This window comes from Cottoperca gobio, chromosome 21, assembly GCF_900634415.1.
Source record: "Cottoperca gobio chromosome 21, fCotGob3.1, whole genome shotgun sequence".
In the NCBI taxonomy this organism is placed as follows: Eukaryota; Metazoa; Chordata; class Actinopteri; order Perciformes; family Bovichtidae; genus Cottoperca; species Cottoperca gobio.
The window spans coordinates 10,157,741-10,171,139 of NC_041375.1; the positions used below are offsets into that span (position 1 = coordinate 10,157,741).

At 38.3% G+C, this 13,399-nt stretch overlaps 1 protein-coding gene across 1 annotated transcript; it reads left to right on the plus strand.

Moving 5' to 3' along the window:
* The first annotated feature begins 208 nt into the window (after positions 1 to 208).
* On the plus strand, positions 209 to 9,344 carry gmppaa (GDP-mannose pyrophosphorylase Aa). The gene is given in 13 exon segments (XM_029459758.1): positions 209 to 391; positions 1,063 to 1,160; positions 1,391 to 1,494; positions 2,203 to 2,380; positions 2,383 to 2,394; positions 2,556 to 2,615; positions 2,702 to 2,832; positions 5,556 to 5,690; positions 6,017 to 6,114; positions 6,199 to 6,245; positions 6,407 to 6,499; positions 7,270 to 7,438; positions 7,653 to 9,344. Coding segments are annotated over 13 exon segments (1,266 nt in total). The 5' UTR covers positions 209 to 351; the 3' UTR covers positions 7,754 to 9,344.
* Positions 9,345 to 13,399: the final 4,055 nt, after the last annotated feature.

The window sequence follows — 13,399 nt, forward strand, 5'->3', positions numbered from 1 at the left end:
TACTAGCTTTTATTTTTGCATTGATATTTTCATTAGGGATGCCTTTGCTGCCTCTTTTATTGATAATTAAATAGGCTACATATAGATATTGCCTATCACTTAAATAACATCTACTGTAATGAGTGATCTTGTAACATGTGCGTGGCACTAACTGTCCCCAAACAAATATCATGTCAGAGTCACGTCTTTCTCCTCCACTCCGTTTCCGACGAACTGCACTCCGCTCCGTGCTTTCCTTCTGATCACGTCAACGTCACAAGTAGGAAGTGGAAACGGAAATATCTCCAAACAGCTACAGGTGTACTCTTCAGGCAGGACTTGTCTGCCACAAATTACAGCTTCTCTGTCAAGATGTTGAAGGCAGTTATTTTAATTGGAGGCCCCCAGAAAGGTGAGAAGAACTACTCTCGTCGTTGTGTTTTCACATTCAGCTGTGCTTAGTTAAAGTGAAGCTAGGCTGCTAAAGCTAACGAGACCTCTGAAGACCCGCTGAGCTTGTTCTTATCGCTGACGTGGCTTAAAGAGAGGACGCCACACAAACAAGCAAACAAGAATATTTAAGATATACAGCCTAATATTTTTATGACTACAACATTAACTGAAGACATGTAAATAATAACACTGTCTATGCAGGTAGCGTTAACAGTTCTGTAACCTGCCTAATATTATTGGCTCATTTAATGATCTATTAGACCCATCATCTCTTATCAAGTGACCGTATGGTATAGTACATATACTACAGGAACAAGTTAAGAACAATGTGTTTATAGTGGCGCTTAGGACACACTATTCAACTGGGCATACATTCAATTCATAAATATTAAGATAAGAGTAGTGAAAAGCAAGTGGAGATTTTACAGAAATGATGTGGTTATCTCTTATGTTTTCATTTCAATCCCCACATTTCTGAAATGAGTTTTCTTTCTATATGAGAGGACATGGCATCACCTATAATGTAGTTAAGAAAGGTTCTGTTTAGTATGGTGCATACTAGAAACATGAGGTAAACAGTGATCTACATTGTAATTTGATTTGCATGTAATCCCCGGCATTGCTCTGCAGGCACAAGGTTCAGGCCACTGTCATTTGAAGTGCCCAAACCCTTGTTCCCAGTAGCTGGTGTGCCCATGCTGCAGCATCATATTGAAGCATGTGCCAAGGTGAGTGTCACTGCAATACTATAGTCATTGTGCAGCATAGTATTAGCATTATCACAGGCCATCGTGGACGCTAAAGTAGATTTATTTCAATTTTAAAGGTAGCACCGTAAATATGTTGTATATTCAGATTACAGCATGTATCTAGATAGTAAACAGTTATTACTGTTATACTTGAATTTAACCAAATAGAAATTATGCAGTCCAATAATTAACATGTTTTGTGTTACAAGGTACCAAACATGAAGGAGATTTTGCTGATTGGCTTTTATCAGCCAAATGAAGAACTGACCAGATTCCTGTTTAATGCACAGCAGGAGTTCAAAATTCCCATCAGGTAAAAGCTCTTCAACTCACGCAACACGTACAGACACACAGTTCATAGCAATACACACGTGTTTCTTATATTAAGGGGGGTGGTGGGAGTCATGAGAATGTACTGCTAAGGTGTCAAATTTCATAAAGACATGTTCACAGTACAAAATGATCATTCAAGAAAAGAATAAACAACATTTTAAAAATGATTTATATTTCTCACTTATGAGGTCGAGTATCATAATAATTCTTTATTGATGGTCACTGATATTTTTTTGCAGGGATCATAGTGTATTATAATTCCCATAGTTGTAATACATTATACTCTTTTTATAATGCATTATAATCAGTGTTATAATGTATTACCAGCTGGTTATAAGTCACAATAAGCGTTATTATCTTTAAGTAAAGTTAAAAAACATATCCTTAAATATAAAATCTCAATGCGTGACCAGCAGTTATGAAGTATTTTGATATTTGACCTTATAAGTCATTATAAAATGCTTTATACTGTGTTATGATAATGATTATTATAATTATATAGCATTATGAATTTGTGCCTATATATTATAATGCATTAGTGTTAGCAAATTCTTTTTTAATTTAAGTTATATTTATATTCACTATGCTATAATATTTTCTGTACAAGTGGTGGTTCTCTTCCTGCTGTGGTGCACTGCCACTGCTGAATGACTGCAGGTGTGCTTTTCTCCCTGATCCTGCACCACAGGTATTTGCAGGAGTATGCAGCCCTGGGGACTGGAGGGGGCATCTATCACTTCAGAGATCAGATTGTCTCCGGCAGTCCAGAGGCTTTCTTTGTTCTGAATGCTGATGTTTGCTCAGCGTTTCCTCTCACAGAGATGCTCAGCTTCAGAAGGAACATGGAGAACCAACCAGCTGTGTTATCCTGGGGACAACGGTGAGATCATTGACAGTTGTTACTGTCTTTAATGTAGTCAAAGTAAAGTAAAAATTAATTTATTGCATTTAGCTTTGGGCATGCAGGATATAATGATATAATTTAATGTAATATAAAAATGTGATGTATCCTAAATTGTCCTGCCATTCTTCTCTTATCAGGCAAACAGAAAGCAATCCATGAATTACGGCTGCATTGTTGAAAACGAGAAAACAAAAGAGGTATAAAACCTTTATTATATTATTTCTCTAAATACTAACTAATTACTATTTCACTTTGAAATAATAACTACGTTTTTTTTATTCAGGTCCTGCATTATGTGGAGAAGCCGAGCACATTTGTAAGCGATATCATAAACTGCGGCATATACCTCTTTAACCCAGACATCTTCCAGCATATCGGCGCCGTCTTTCAGAAGAACCAACAGGACATGTTGCTGTGAGTTGAAGCTGTCCCTCATGAGGACTGTGCGTGGGAATGCATGTGAATTTCATTTATTCCATTTCTTTGCTTTCTCTTCATTTGTCCTTTTTCCTCCCCTTCTCCTCCCTGACATGATTTCTGTTTGCTCACACAATCATCAGATATCCATACGATGGGTAAGTCGGTACGTGTAGGCTGCACGGTGTAGTTATAGAGCACTTAGTGTACGGTGTGAGCTGTAGAACCCATGATGAGGCTGAGATTGCACAGGCTGCTCTGTGAATGTTGGTGAGCCCTTTTTGTGTGCACTGTTGTCGCCAAATTATGCAATTGTGCATTTAAAAAAAAAAAAAAAAAGATTGTTTCTTTTGGCAAATGTTGTCCTCAAAACAGACTTTACAGGATGTTTGCCTGTCAGAGGAGGAATAGGTCAACATTTAGGTAAACATGCTTATTTACTTTCTATTGGCGAGTTAGATGAGAAGATGCTACTCTCATATCTGTTTAGTAAATAAGAAGCAACAGCCAGCAGGAGGTTATAACAGAATCTACCTACCAGGACGTCTATAGCTCAGTAATTAAGACTTGTTTGTTTAATCTGTACAAAAACCAAAGTGGACTATTTCTTAGTTGTCTGGCATTTGCTCAGAACTAAGAAACATTACCTGTTCTTGTTTTTACACACTTGTGTATGGATTACGCACAAGAGATTTTCATCAGTGAACTTTAGAGGTGCCTGTAGGTGGATTGTATGACCTTTGGTTAGAGCCAGGCTAGCTGTTGCTAACTGGCAGCTGGCTGTAGCTTCATATTTAATGGTCCGATATGAGAGGGTTATCAATCTGCTCATCTAACTCTGTCAGAAAGCAAATACACTTCTGCCTTAAGTCTGAGAGTAAAGACAATATCCATAGTTTAAAAAAATGATTTGTCTGAATTGCGTTAAATCTTTGTTACCTTATTGAAGCATGCTCTCCCGAGTCAAACACTGCATCCTGCATTTTTTAATGGTCTGTTTATCTGCTTAAGGGCAAGCACTTAACTGGACTGACTTCCTCACATCTAGTTTTATGCACTTTTAAATTGTCCCTGAGTGTTGTTTCTATAGGTTAGCTAGTAAAGCATCATTGGATAGCTTCCAGTTGGTAAAACTTTATGTTACACAGTTGCCAGTGAGAATTATGTAATGGTCTTGTATCGTATATGTTCTTGCTCTTTTTGTTAGTTGCTACACTCCCAGCTTTTCTTCTGGACATTAGAACAAGCTTCCTGTCTGATCACAGCCTAGCTGTGCATGTGGCTGCACGCTGGTCACACACAAGCCGTAATAACACATGAGATTATTAAAAGGATTTTTATTTTAGTAAATATTTGGAGATTTAAAACTTTGTTTGACTTTTTCTGTTTTCAAATGCTCACTGTGGTGTAGCAGACCAAACATTTGGCACCCATAGGACACTTGAAATATATGACAAAAGGTCAAGCCACACTGCATAATTCACCTGCTCACATCAATAGCACTTAAATCAAGCTGGACACTGAATCAGCAAAATTGTTGAACTCATCAGATGGAAATGAGATGCGTTATACTGCAAAATCTCTGGGGGTGCGCTTTGCCTCTAACCACATCCCCCTCCTTTTTGGTAAAACTTCGATTATGGGTGCACTCCTTTTTAAAATATTCTTTTCATCAATATTTAATACTCTGTTTCATCTTGGGGCTCTCACAATACGCTATGCCAGAGACCCTGATTAATATGGAGCACATAGACTCTTCTACTTAAGTTTTGGATCACAACTAGGTAATCAGCTTTGGTTTCAACCCAGCGCTGACACCATCAAAGTTAGCATCGTTGATGCATTTTAACTCACTGCTCTCAATTCATTCTAGGGGACGGATTGTAGGGCAATAAATTCATGTTTTTCTTTGGCTTTAAGAAAACTTTGCAAGTACTGGAGCCCCTGGGTTGGTTCTGCACATACTAACTGGATATTTTGGAAATATCAAAGACTATTTAAGTACAAGTGGGGTAGGGCTAGAGAATAATTCAATATGATGATTTCTAAATAGAATCATATAATGAGAAAATCAAATAAGGAGATAAAGTGATACATAGTTAGGTCATCTAAATTGATAATAAAAAGCGTGTACTAATTCAAAGTCATCATAAATTCTGATGCACTTACACTAAAGTTGTTAACTAAATGAGAAAGTACTTTCAACAAGTATTACATTCATACAGGACTATACAGAAATGGGCTTTACCATGTGGTGATTACATACAGACTATTTAGTTATTGAATAACCAGAAAACATACAATACATTCTGTATATTTAAATAGTTCTTCAGGTAGTCAGGGAGAATGGTAGAGTTGGTCAAACAATACCTAAAATGGCTATGTTTGGGCTGTCGCTGCACATATAGTACATCCACTTTAAGGCCACAACGTTTGGGGAATTGGGTGCATCATTTTACAAATAATGTTTCACTTAATTCTTCAAAAAGCTATGGAGAGGGAAAATGGATATAATGACCATACCCTCAGTTTAGTGTTGATGTTGCAGTGATCGCCATTTTCAGTTCGTATTATTTGTTCTGTTTACATCCCATCTTTTTCTTGGATTTCATTCTAACCTCTAACTCTGTGCACAAGACTGTTTTAATAAATGAGGCCCCAGGCCTATTTGTAACTGGTTTGTAACTCGGTGCCATAAACTGATGATCTGTCTCTTGCAGAGAGGAGCCAACCAACGGCTGGCACCGAGCAGAGGCCATCAGGCTGGAGCAGGACATTTTCACTGCCCTGGCTGGACAGGGCAAGCTCTACGTGTATAAAACCCTCAGCTTCTGGAGCCAGATTAAATCTGCAGGGTGAGTGCTCATGTCATAAATGCTGTCACATTCAACAGCACATGCATGTGTCTTTGTCACAACTCTGTAGCCTGTAAAGAAGTTAGAGAAGAAGAGAGACATTGAAGTGTCATACATAAATACAATATAAAAATGATGAAGATTGAACATAGTTGGACACTATTATTATATATATTTTTTATTATAAATATGAACATTTGAAATGTTTTGCTTTGAACATGGAAATCCGTACAATACTTCCCTATTGAAAAATAAATGGTAAGATATTATATATAGCATATACTGTATATTGATGCTATAAAACATTTTTTATTTTATTTTCCCAGATCTGCAATTTATGCCAGTCGGTTGTACCTCAACCAGTATCACACCACTCATCCGGAAAGACTGGCCTCAAATAAGGAGGGGGGGCCCAAAATAAGTGGTAATAATTATTAACCTCCTGTAACTTTTGTTCTTTTCTTATATTGGAGACAAATCTATTCATACGTTTCTCTCATTTCTCTAGGTAATGTCTACATTCACCCTACAGCCAGCATTGACCCCACTGCTATGGTAAGCTTTCTTCCTTATTGTGTCTTTGCACCATAAACACATACAAATGAACAGGTGCATTTAACGGAACACCCTTTTCTTGAAAGAAATGTGCAGCTTTTATTGAGGGGGAAAGTAAAATCCAGGTGTATCTTACATTTCTCTTTCCTTTATTGATCCAGCTGGGCCCCAACATCTCGATTGGCTCTGGAGTGACGATTGGTGCTGGGGTCAGAGTTCGAGAATCTGTCATCCTTCATGGTGCAACTCTACAGGTGAGCCCAGTGAAACACTTTCCTATCACTGCCCAAAAAGGACCAGCCTGGGCTCGTTGCAACACAGAGCTCCGATTCTATATGCATACCAGAGCTTTCTCCTCACCTGCACTGGCCTGGTATATTGGTGTCATGCCATGCACCGCAGTGCAAAGCACAGCAGCTTATGTCTGACATAAATCGATAATGCCATTTTCAACTGTTTGCCACATAAATAGGTGAACTAGCTGTTAGGTAAAAGGTAGGTTTAAGGTTTTGTTTAATAAGCAGCAAAGCAGCCGTTGCTGAAAATATTCACTTCAGTCACAGTATAACTGCATATAAAAGTACAGTACAGCTAAACTAACTAAATGTCCTTGTAGACAGTATGCAATGAAAGCCAATAAGTCACCCGCAGTCTAAATTCATTTTGGAGGCACCCGGTCATCACTGGAGACGTGGGATTAAATTATGCCATCCTCTAAATCGTTAACAAATACATCTTTGTGTGAGGTACAGGCAACGATATTTCCTGTGTGACAGAAGAGCTAGGAGATAAATTCTAGGCAAGTCACTGTTGAAGTGTGGATAATGTTTCTAATAAAATGTTAAGATGTCACCAGACGTGAATGGGCAGATAAATGTGCCTTCAGCTCACTCCGTTTGAGATCCACTTTTATTCCAAAGTACTCTGATTTGATTTTTCTTTGATTATTCCAGTTATCTTTTGAAGAATGCTTGAATATTTAAAAACTTTTAACCACAGATGCTTTCTGTCTTTTCTTCTGCAGGATCACTGCTGTGTTTTGAACAGCATCGTGGGATGGGACAGCACCATTGGCAAGTGGGCAAGAGTAGAAGGAACCCCGAGTGACCCAAACCCCAATGATCCCTTCGCAAGGATTGACAGCGAGACCCTGTTCAGAGAGGGAAAACTCACACCCTCAATTACTATTCTCGGTACGCGTGCTCTGACTTTAAGAGAAACTTGCGTTCCTTGCATTATGAGTTTTATCATAGTTCTACCTTTTGGGGGATTTTCTTTCAAACAAACCAGAAATGTATAATACATCACATTATATATGCCAGGAGTGCAAGTTAAAATGTATGTGTTATGTCCTCCGTGCTGTACTACACTGCAAAGACTAAATACAGCCTTGCTTTCTCTCCTCAGGTTGTAAAGTGACCATACCTTCCGAGGTCATTATACTCAACTCGATCGTCCTCCCCCACAAAGACCTTAACCGCAGCTTCAAAAACGAAATTATTCTCTAGTTAATCTTTCTTGCGCTTCTGTCCACTTACTGTCAATGATGAAGGATGCAGCTGGACGCACGCCGGCACTGCCTCTGAGTTACTGTATATAAGATGTCAAAAATGAAGATATGGGACATTCATTAAATACTGTAGTTTTGAAAAATAGATTTTTTTATATTTGTCCTTGGGCCTTTATGCATCATTGGGTGTCAGCAACATTAGAGAGAAGCTAATCACGCATGTTGATTCACCTTGAAAAGTGCTGTCATGCCAGAGTTTTATATTGTGTTTTTATTAACTTTACCGAACTGTAAAATTACCGCAGACACTTGTGTATTATATTTGGTTGGATGTAATATAATGTAAAGTTTATAGACAACCACGCTCTGTTTTCTCAAGGGCATCCTTGACAAACTAGAAAGTTGTTACTTCAGCGTCAGAAGAGGAATTATTAGGAAATAAAAATCCCTGGCTACTGGCTGTGGTTAATCTTTAGAGGTGATTATTTGTGTGGAGCTCTTGATTAAAACCGTTTACCATCTTCATTGTTTGTCTCAAACATTGACTACCACCAAAATAAATCAGCGGGCTCGAGATTTACGTTGCAATCAAGTGATGTTTCCTTTTTAAAATGTGAATTTAGCAGGGGGCTTGGAGACTGCCATATACGCAGCAACAGCAGATGCTTTAATTGTGCATCCGCAATCACTGGAGGAACTGTTCCAATTTATGGATACAGCACATTAACATTTACTTATTAAGCCCTCGAGCACTCATGATCACTTCAGCACTTTTGTTCCAATTATTGCAAAGAGAGTGTCTATTAAGGAGTGATGTAAATTGCGATACAAGAACTGCAGCATAATATATTGTAATCAAGTCGCTTCACAAACTACCCTCTAGTGAAAAGGAAAAAACAAGTTAATGTACTTTTTAAAAATATAGTTTATTTCAGGTTTTATATGTAGGTGCCTGTGCTTCCCATTGTTGATCAAGGTGCCTTGCTGCTTCAAAATAAACTGCCTCATGCCAGTCTTGGGCCTCTCATTATGTTCTTTGTATCCTCTTGGTGGGATGTTAATCAATTGGGCTAAACCCCCCCCCATGCTCTTCGCATGAAAGGCAATCCTAAAATTCATTAGATCCAATAGGCTTTAGTTTTTGTGATGGCTTTTCTTGTCTTGTGTTTTTCCTGGAAGGTTATTTATTTCCTAATTGTAAGTTGCCTGTGTGTTACATTCATTGTTATCACCTCACAACATTTAGAGTTTTACTTATAGCATTATTAATTAATATCCTATTTTGAAATGTGTATTATTATTCGTCTTTACACTGTGACACAAAGCACAGTGGTGCAAGGCTGTCTTGACGAGTCGGAATAAGGTCTGACAGATAACAAGGAAGTAAAAAGGTCGCTCGTGTAGAATAAAAGTACACGTGACACCTTTCTTAAGAGTCTTTATAATCTGAAGTCACCAGTTGAGGGAAAATTAAGATTATGTTTTACTTGTCTGATTTTTGTGTTGTACATGTTGCTAGGTGAATTATTTTTTTCAAGACTTCCTTTTTAATGAAAAGAAGTGTACCACATAATAAAATGTAAAATGTCCATTTGTGTTGCATCTTGATCCTTTATTTCCTCTAAACTATATTTTTTGTGTAATGTGTTCGCTAAGCATCTGCACAGGAAACACTGTCAGTTCGTTTCTGTAAAGACAACATGTCACATGACACAATCAACTCCGTAAATTGCTTCTGAGATGTTGCAGTTCAGCAAAATACAAAAGCAAATACAAATTGTAGGGCCTTCTGTGATACTCGTACAACGACTCCATAATATCTTGCCTCTGTTTTACAAACTGGGGTCACTAGCGCACACTGTACTCTCAGGGGTAACTGCACAGAACTAGTCAACATCAAACTACGCAGCAGCAAGTGAAAGACCGGGTACTTCATTGATTCCAGGCAAAATTCAAGGGCTGTTGGATTAAATATATTCGCTCATTGATAGTTCAAAGATGAATTGTTTGTGTCTAACAAGGAACTCCTTTAGTTGAATATCCAATGTGCAACTAAAGCAGGCAAACATGTAATGAAGCAGTGTGGTCTATTTGACACTGTGGATTCTTCATGAAGACAATAACTTGATAAAAGCATTTCTTGAAGGGCAGCTGGATCAGACTGAATTATATGGAAGGTGTTGTATTCCCATGACATATTAGCAACTCATTTCAAGCTTTTACATTAACAACTTCCCTAGTCTGACAAGCCATTGTTGTGCCAGGGGTTGTGTTGAACACAGGTTAGTCAGTACAATATAGCAGGTCTTCTGTAAATGAAGCGTGAGGAGACCCAAAGTGTCCCTATTAGCCTCTGAAAGTCTCCAGTGGCTAGATGCTTCCTGTTTTTAAAAGGAATCTCTGTTGAGGACACATGTACGAGTTATGAGTTGATCAGAAGGCAATGAGATGTGACAGTACAGGCATTGTTTAACTACAAAGGGAAATGAGGGCACGAAACTAGCCAAGGTGTTTGTACATTTTCACATCAGTGCCAAATTTAGTAAACTACAGCTGCTGGAGATGTCAGGCTGTAGTACTACAATGATAGAGAAACATACACGTGGACATGGGATCAGTCAAAGCATGCACACACATACCAGGTGAAATGCAGCCAACGTCACTAAATAGATGCTACATTTCCAAACTGTCATTTGGGCACAATTATCTCAAACTTATCATGCTATGCGTGTTAAATAAAATGCAAGGCTGAGAGGCTGAAACATACTGTATCCAAAAAAGGATTGGTGTATGACTTTTACCTCATATTAAGATACTAAAGCTTAGATAAGGTTGTGTTTGTCTTCATGGAGAGGTCTTTAGAGCTACAGCCTTCAGCTCTTCTGGTTGCCACTTGCTCGCCCCACTTCGACATTTGTCGAAAATGTTTTTTGTTTCTTTGTCACTACTGGAAATATTGAGATCACTGGTCAACTCGAATTCAAAAACATGAGCCACTGTCATTGTTGTATTTGCTTTTAAAGCAAAAGATTTACTGTGTGGCAGTTCCAGTGCCACTCATTCTCCACCATTGAGAGTGAGATGCTTTTAGAAAGCCTTGAAGCTTTTTTAAATCGCTTTATCAAAACCTGTTATTTGTGTGTGTGTGTGTGTGTGTGTGTGTGTGTGTGTGTGTGTGTGTGTGTGTATGTGCTTAGACATGTTAAGACTGTGATGAGAGGCTCCTTCAGTTTCTCTATAGCAATCCTTGACAAGGCCACAGAAAACAAAAGCCCACTTTGCTGAGCACAAACAATACACACCTCCTTCATCAAATGCTCCCTTTGAGGTTCTGTCTGAAGTCTTTCCTCAAATATGAAGGAAAGGAGCAGTGTTGTAGTTTAGCTACATTTTGCAATAGCTTGCTGGTAGTTCAACTAAATCTATATTTGCAGAATATTTTATAATTAACTTAATTGTGTGGCAATTTTTGGTGGCATGTGACTTTATTGTGTTATAAATTCATGTACATTGTCAAATGTATCTTTTTTTTGTAGTAAGAACTACTTTCTCAGTAGCTTTAGTGAACCACACTAGATTTCTCCCTGGGGCAGCTTTGCTGTAGTGTACTTCTTCCAGTGTGAAGTGATTGGTAGCTTTCAAAGTTATGCTTTAAAAGTGGCTTCCCCAAAATATGGAAATAAGACATGGAACAGGAGAAGCAGATCAAACACTGTAATATTTCCTATGCAATGTAGGAAGACACGCTGCCACTTTCTTTTTGATTTTATTCACACATTCGCCTATCAGGAGAGGACGTGCAGTTTGGGTCACCTTTGGTATATCTCCTCAAATCTGCTTATGTAAAGATTTCAAAGGAAAAACTGGAGATGATGAGAAAATCATTACTGTCACTATTATTACAGTGTTTGATTAAACTCAAGTCTGGACTTGAGATTCTTTCTTTTCTTTCTTATCCCAGTAAGTTGCTGGTCACACTGCAGTTCACGATGGGACGTTGAACTAATTTCCTGTATTCAACAGTAAACAAATGCTGCTACTAAATGACAAGCTTTCAAAGGTAGACATAAATCCACCAGTTCTCCTACAGAAAAGTTGCATAAAGCCTTTTGTGGCTTCAGAGGGAGCTGCGTGAAGTCTGACTTATTTTGGATGTGGCTGAAGACTTCATATTAGGTAATGTTGGTTAATGTTGGATATTTTTCGTGCCTTGGTAGCTTGAATGGAAAGATGTTGATATTGTCTGCTCATATTAACAAAATAAACAATGTGTGTGTGTGTGTGTGTGTGTGTGTGTGTGTGTGTGTGTGTGTGCGTGTGTGTGTGTGTGTGCATGTGTGTGTGTGCATGTCCGGCAGCAAAGGCCAGAGATGTTTCCACCTGAGAGGACAGGGTGGAGGGTTTGCGTGTCTGTACACTGAAAGGATGATGCCTACTAGAAGCCTAAAGGACTGACAAATGAGCTGTCAAATATAAACTGACATCTCACACTGCACAAATTCATACGGTAAAGAAAAATAGCATTAGGCTGTCATGTCATGCATCACCTGTGAATACTAATGTTGTGCTAAACTGTGCTCTGAAAGCTCAAAGAGAGCCAGTTCCCGAGTTCCCCTTAGAGGTGTAAAGCTGGCGTTTTAGTTCCTCACTCAGATGTGCTGTGTTTCAGAAATGTTAAGTCAGACTTTTTGACTCCTGACTTTGATAAATGGGGGGTAATGCCCCCTGAAACACCAACTAGATGACAAACTTGTCTCAACACTGAGGATTTTTAGTTGCAAACATGGCACTTTACGGAAAGATGTATTTTAGCTTGTTTATAATCCTTAAAATACTAGATAGCTTTTACTATTGACCTGAGGTGTCAGTTTTATTTTCTGTCGCTTAGTGTTTTCTTTGGGACGGGGGGGGATTACTTCACATCTTTCAATAAAATGCAGTGTATTATTAAAATAAGAAAAATGGGGGGTGTATAGCTAAAAATGTTGTATAATTTATCATAAATGTGAAGTTGCAAACAAAGAGCAACACAATAAGCAACTTAAATAAGTCTGAAAGAAACGTCTCATCATTTTTATTTACTAGATATGGATTAGGAAAACTGTCAAATCTGCATGAACAACTGAACACCATCTTTCAGCCACTGCAGACCATACCGAGTCAAGGTTTAGCAAGATAAATACAGCCCGAACATATGTTTGCTCAAATGTTGATAGTCTGACTAATATTGCTGTGAATAATAACTTAACACTAAATACCAGGTGTTGATGTTGTACTTGTTACACTCTACCAGCTAGCAATTTCCCTGTGACTTTGAATGCAGCATTAGTTACAGCTCTTGAAATACAAAGACATGAAGTTGCCATGCAGTTTGATTAAAACCCAATTTTCGTGTTGTGTGCTTTCATTTGTGTTTCTGTGCCTTTCACTGTATGCTTTGGCAAGTTTAATACCGAGGAGCTAAGCCAAGTCAGAATCCCCACATTGAAAACAGTCTTAGTTCCACTTCTCAGCAGACTGCACTTTTATAAACTCAGCGGCTCTCTCTCTCTCTCTGGTCAAATGCCTCTTAGCACAGGATTTAACACAAACAATGAGAGAAATCAGTAAATGTGGAGCGGTACAATAACATGAACATCAAATT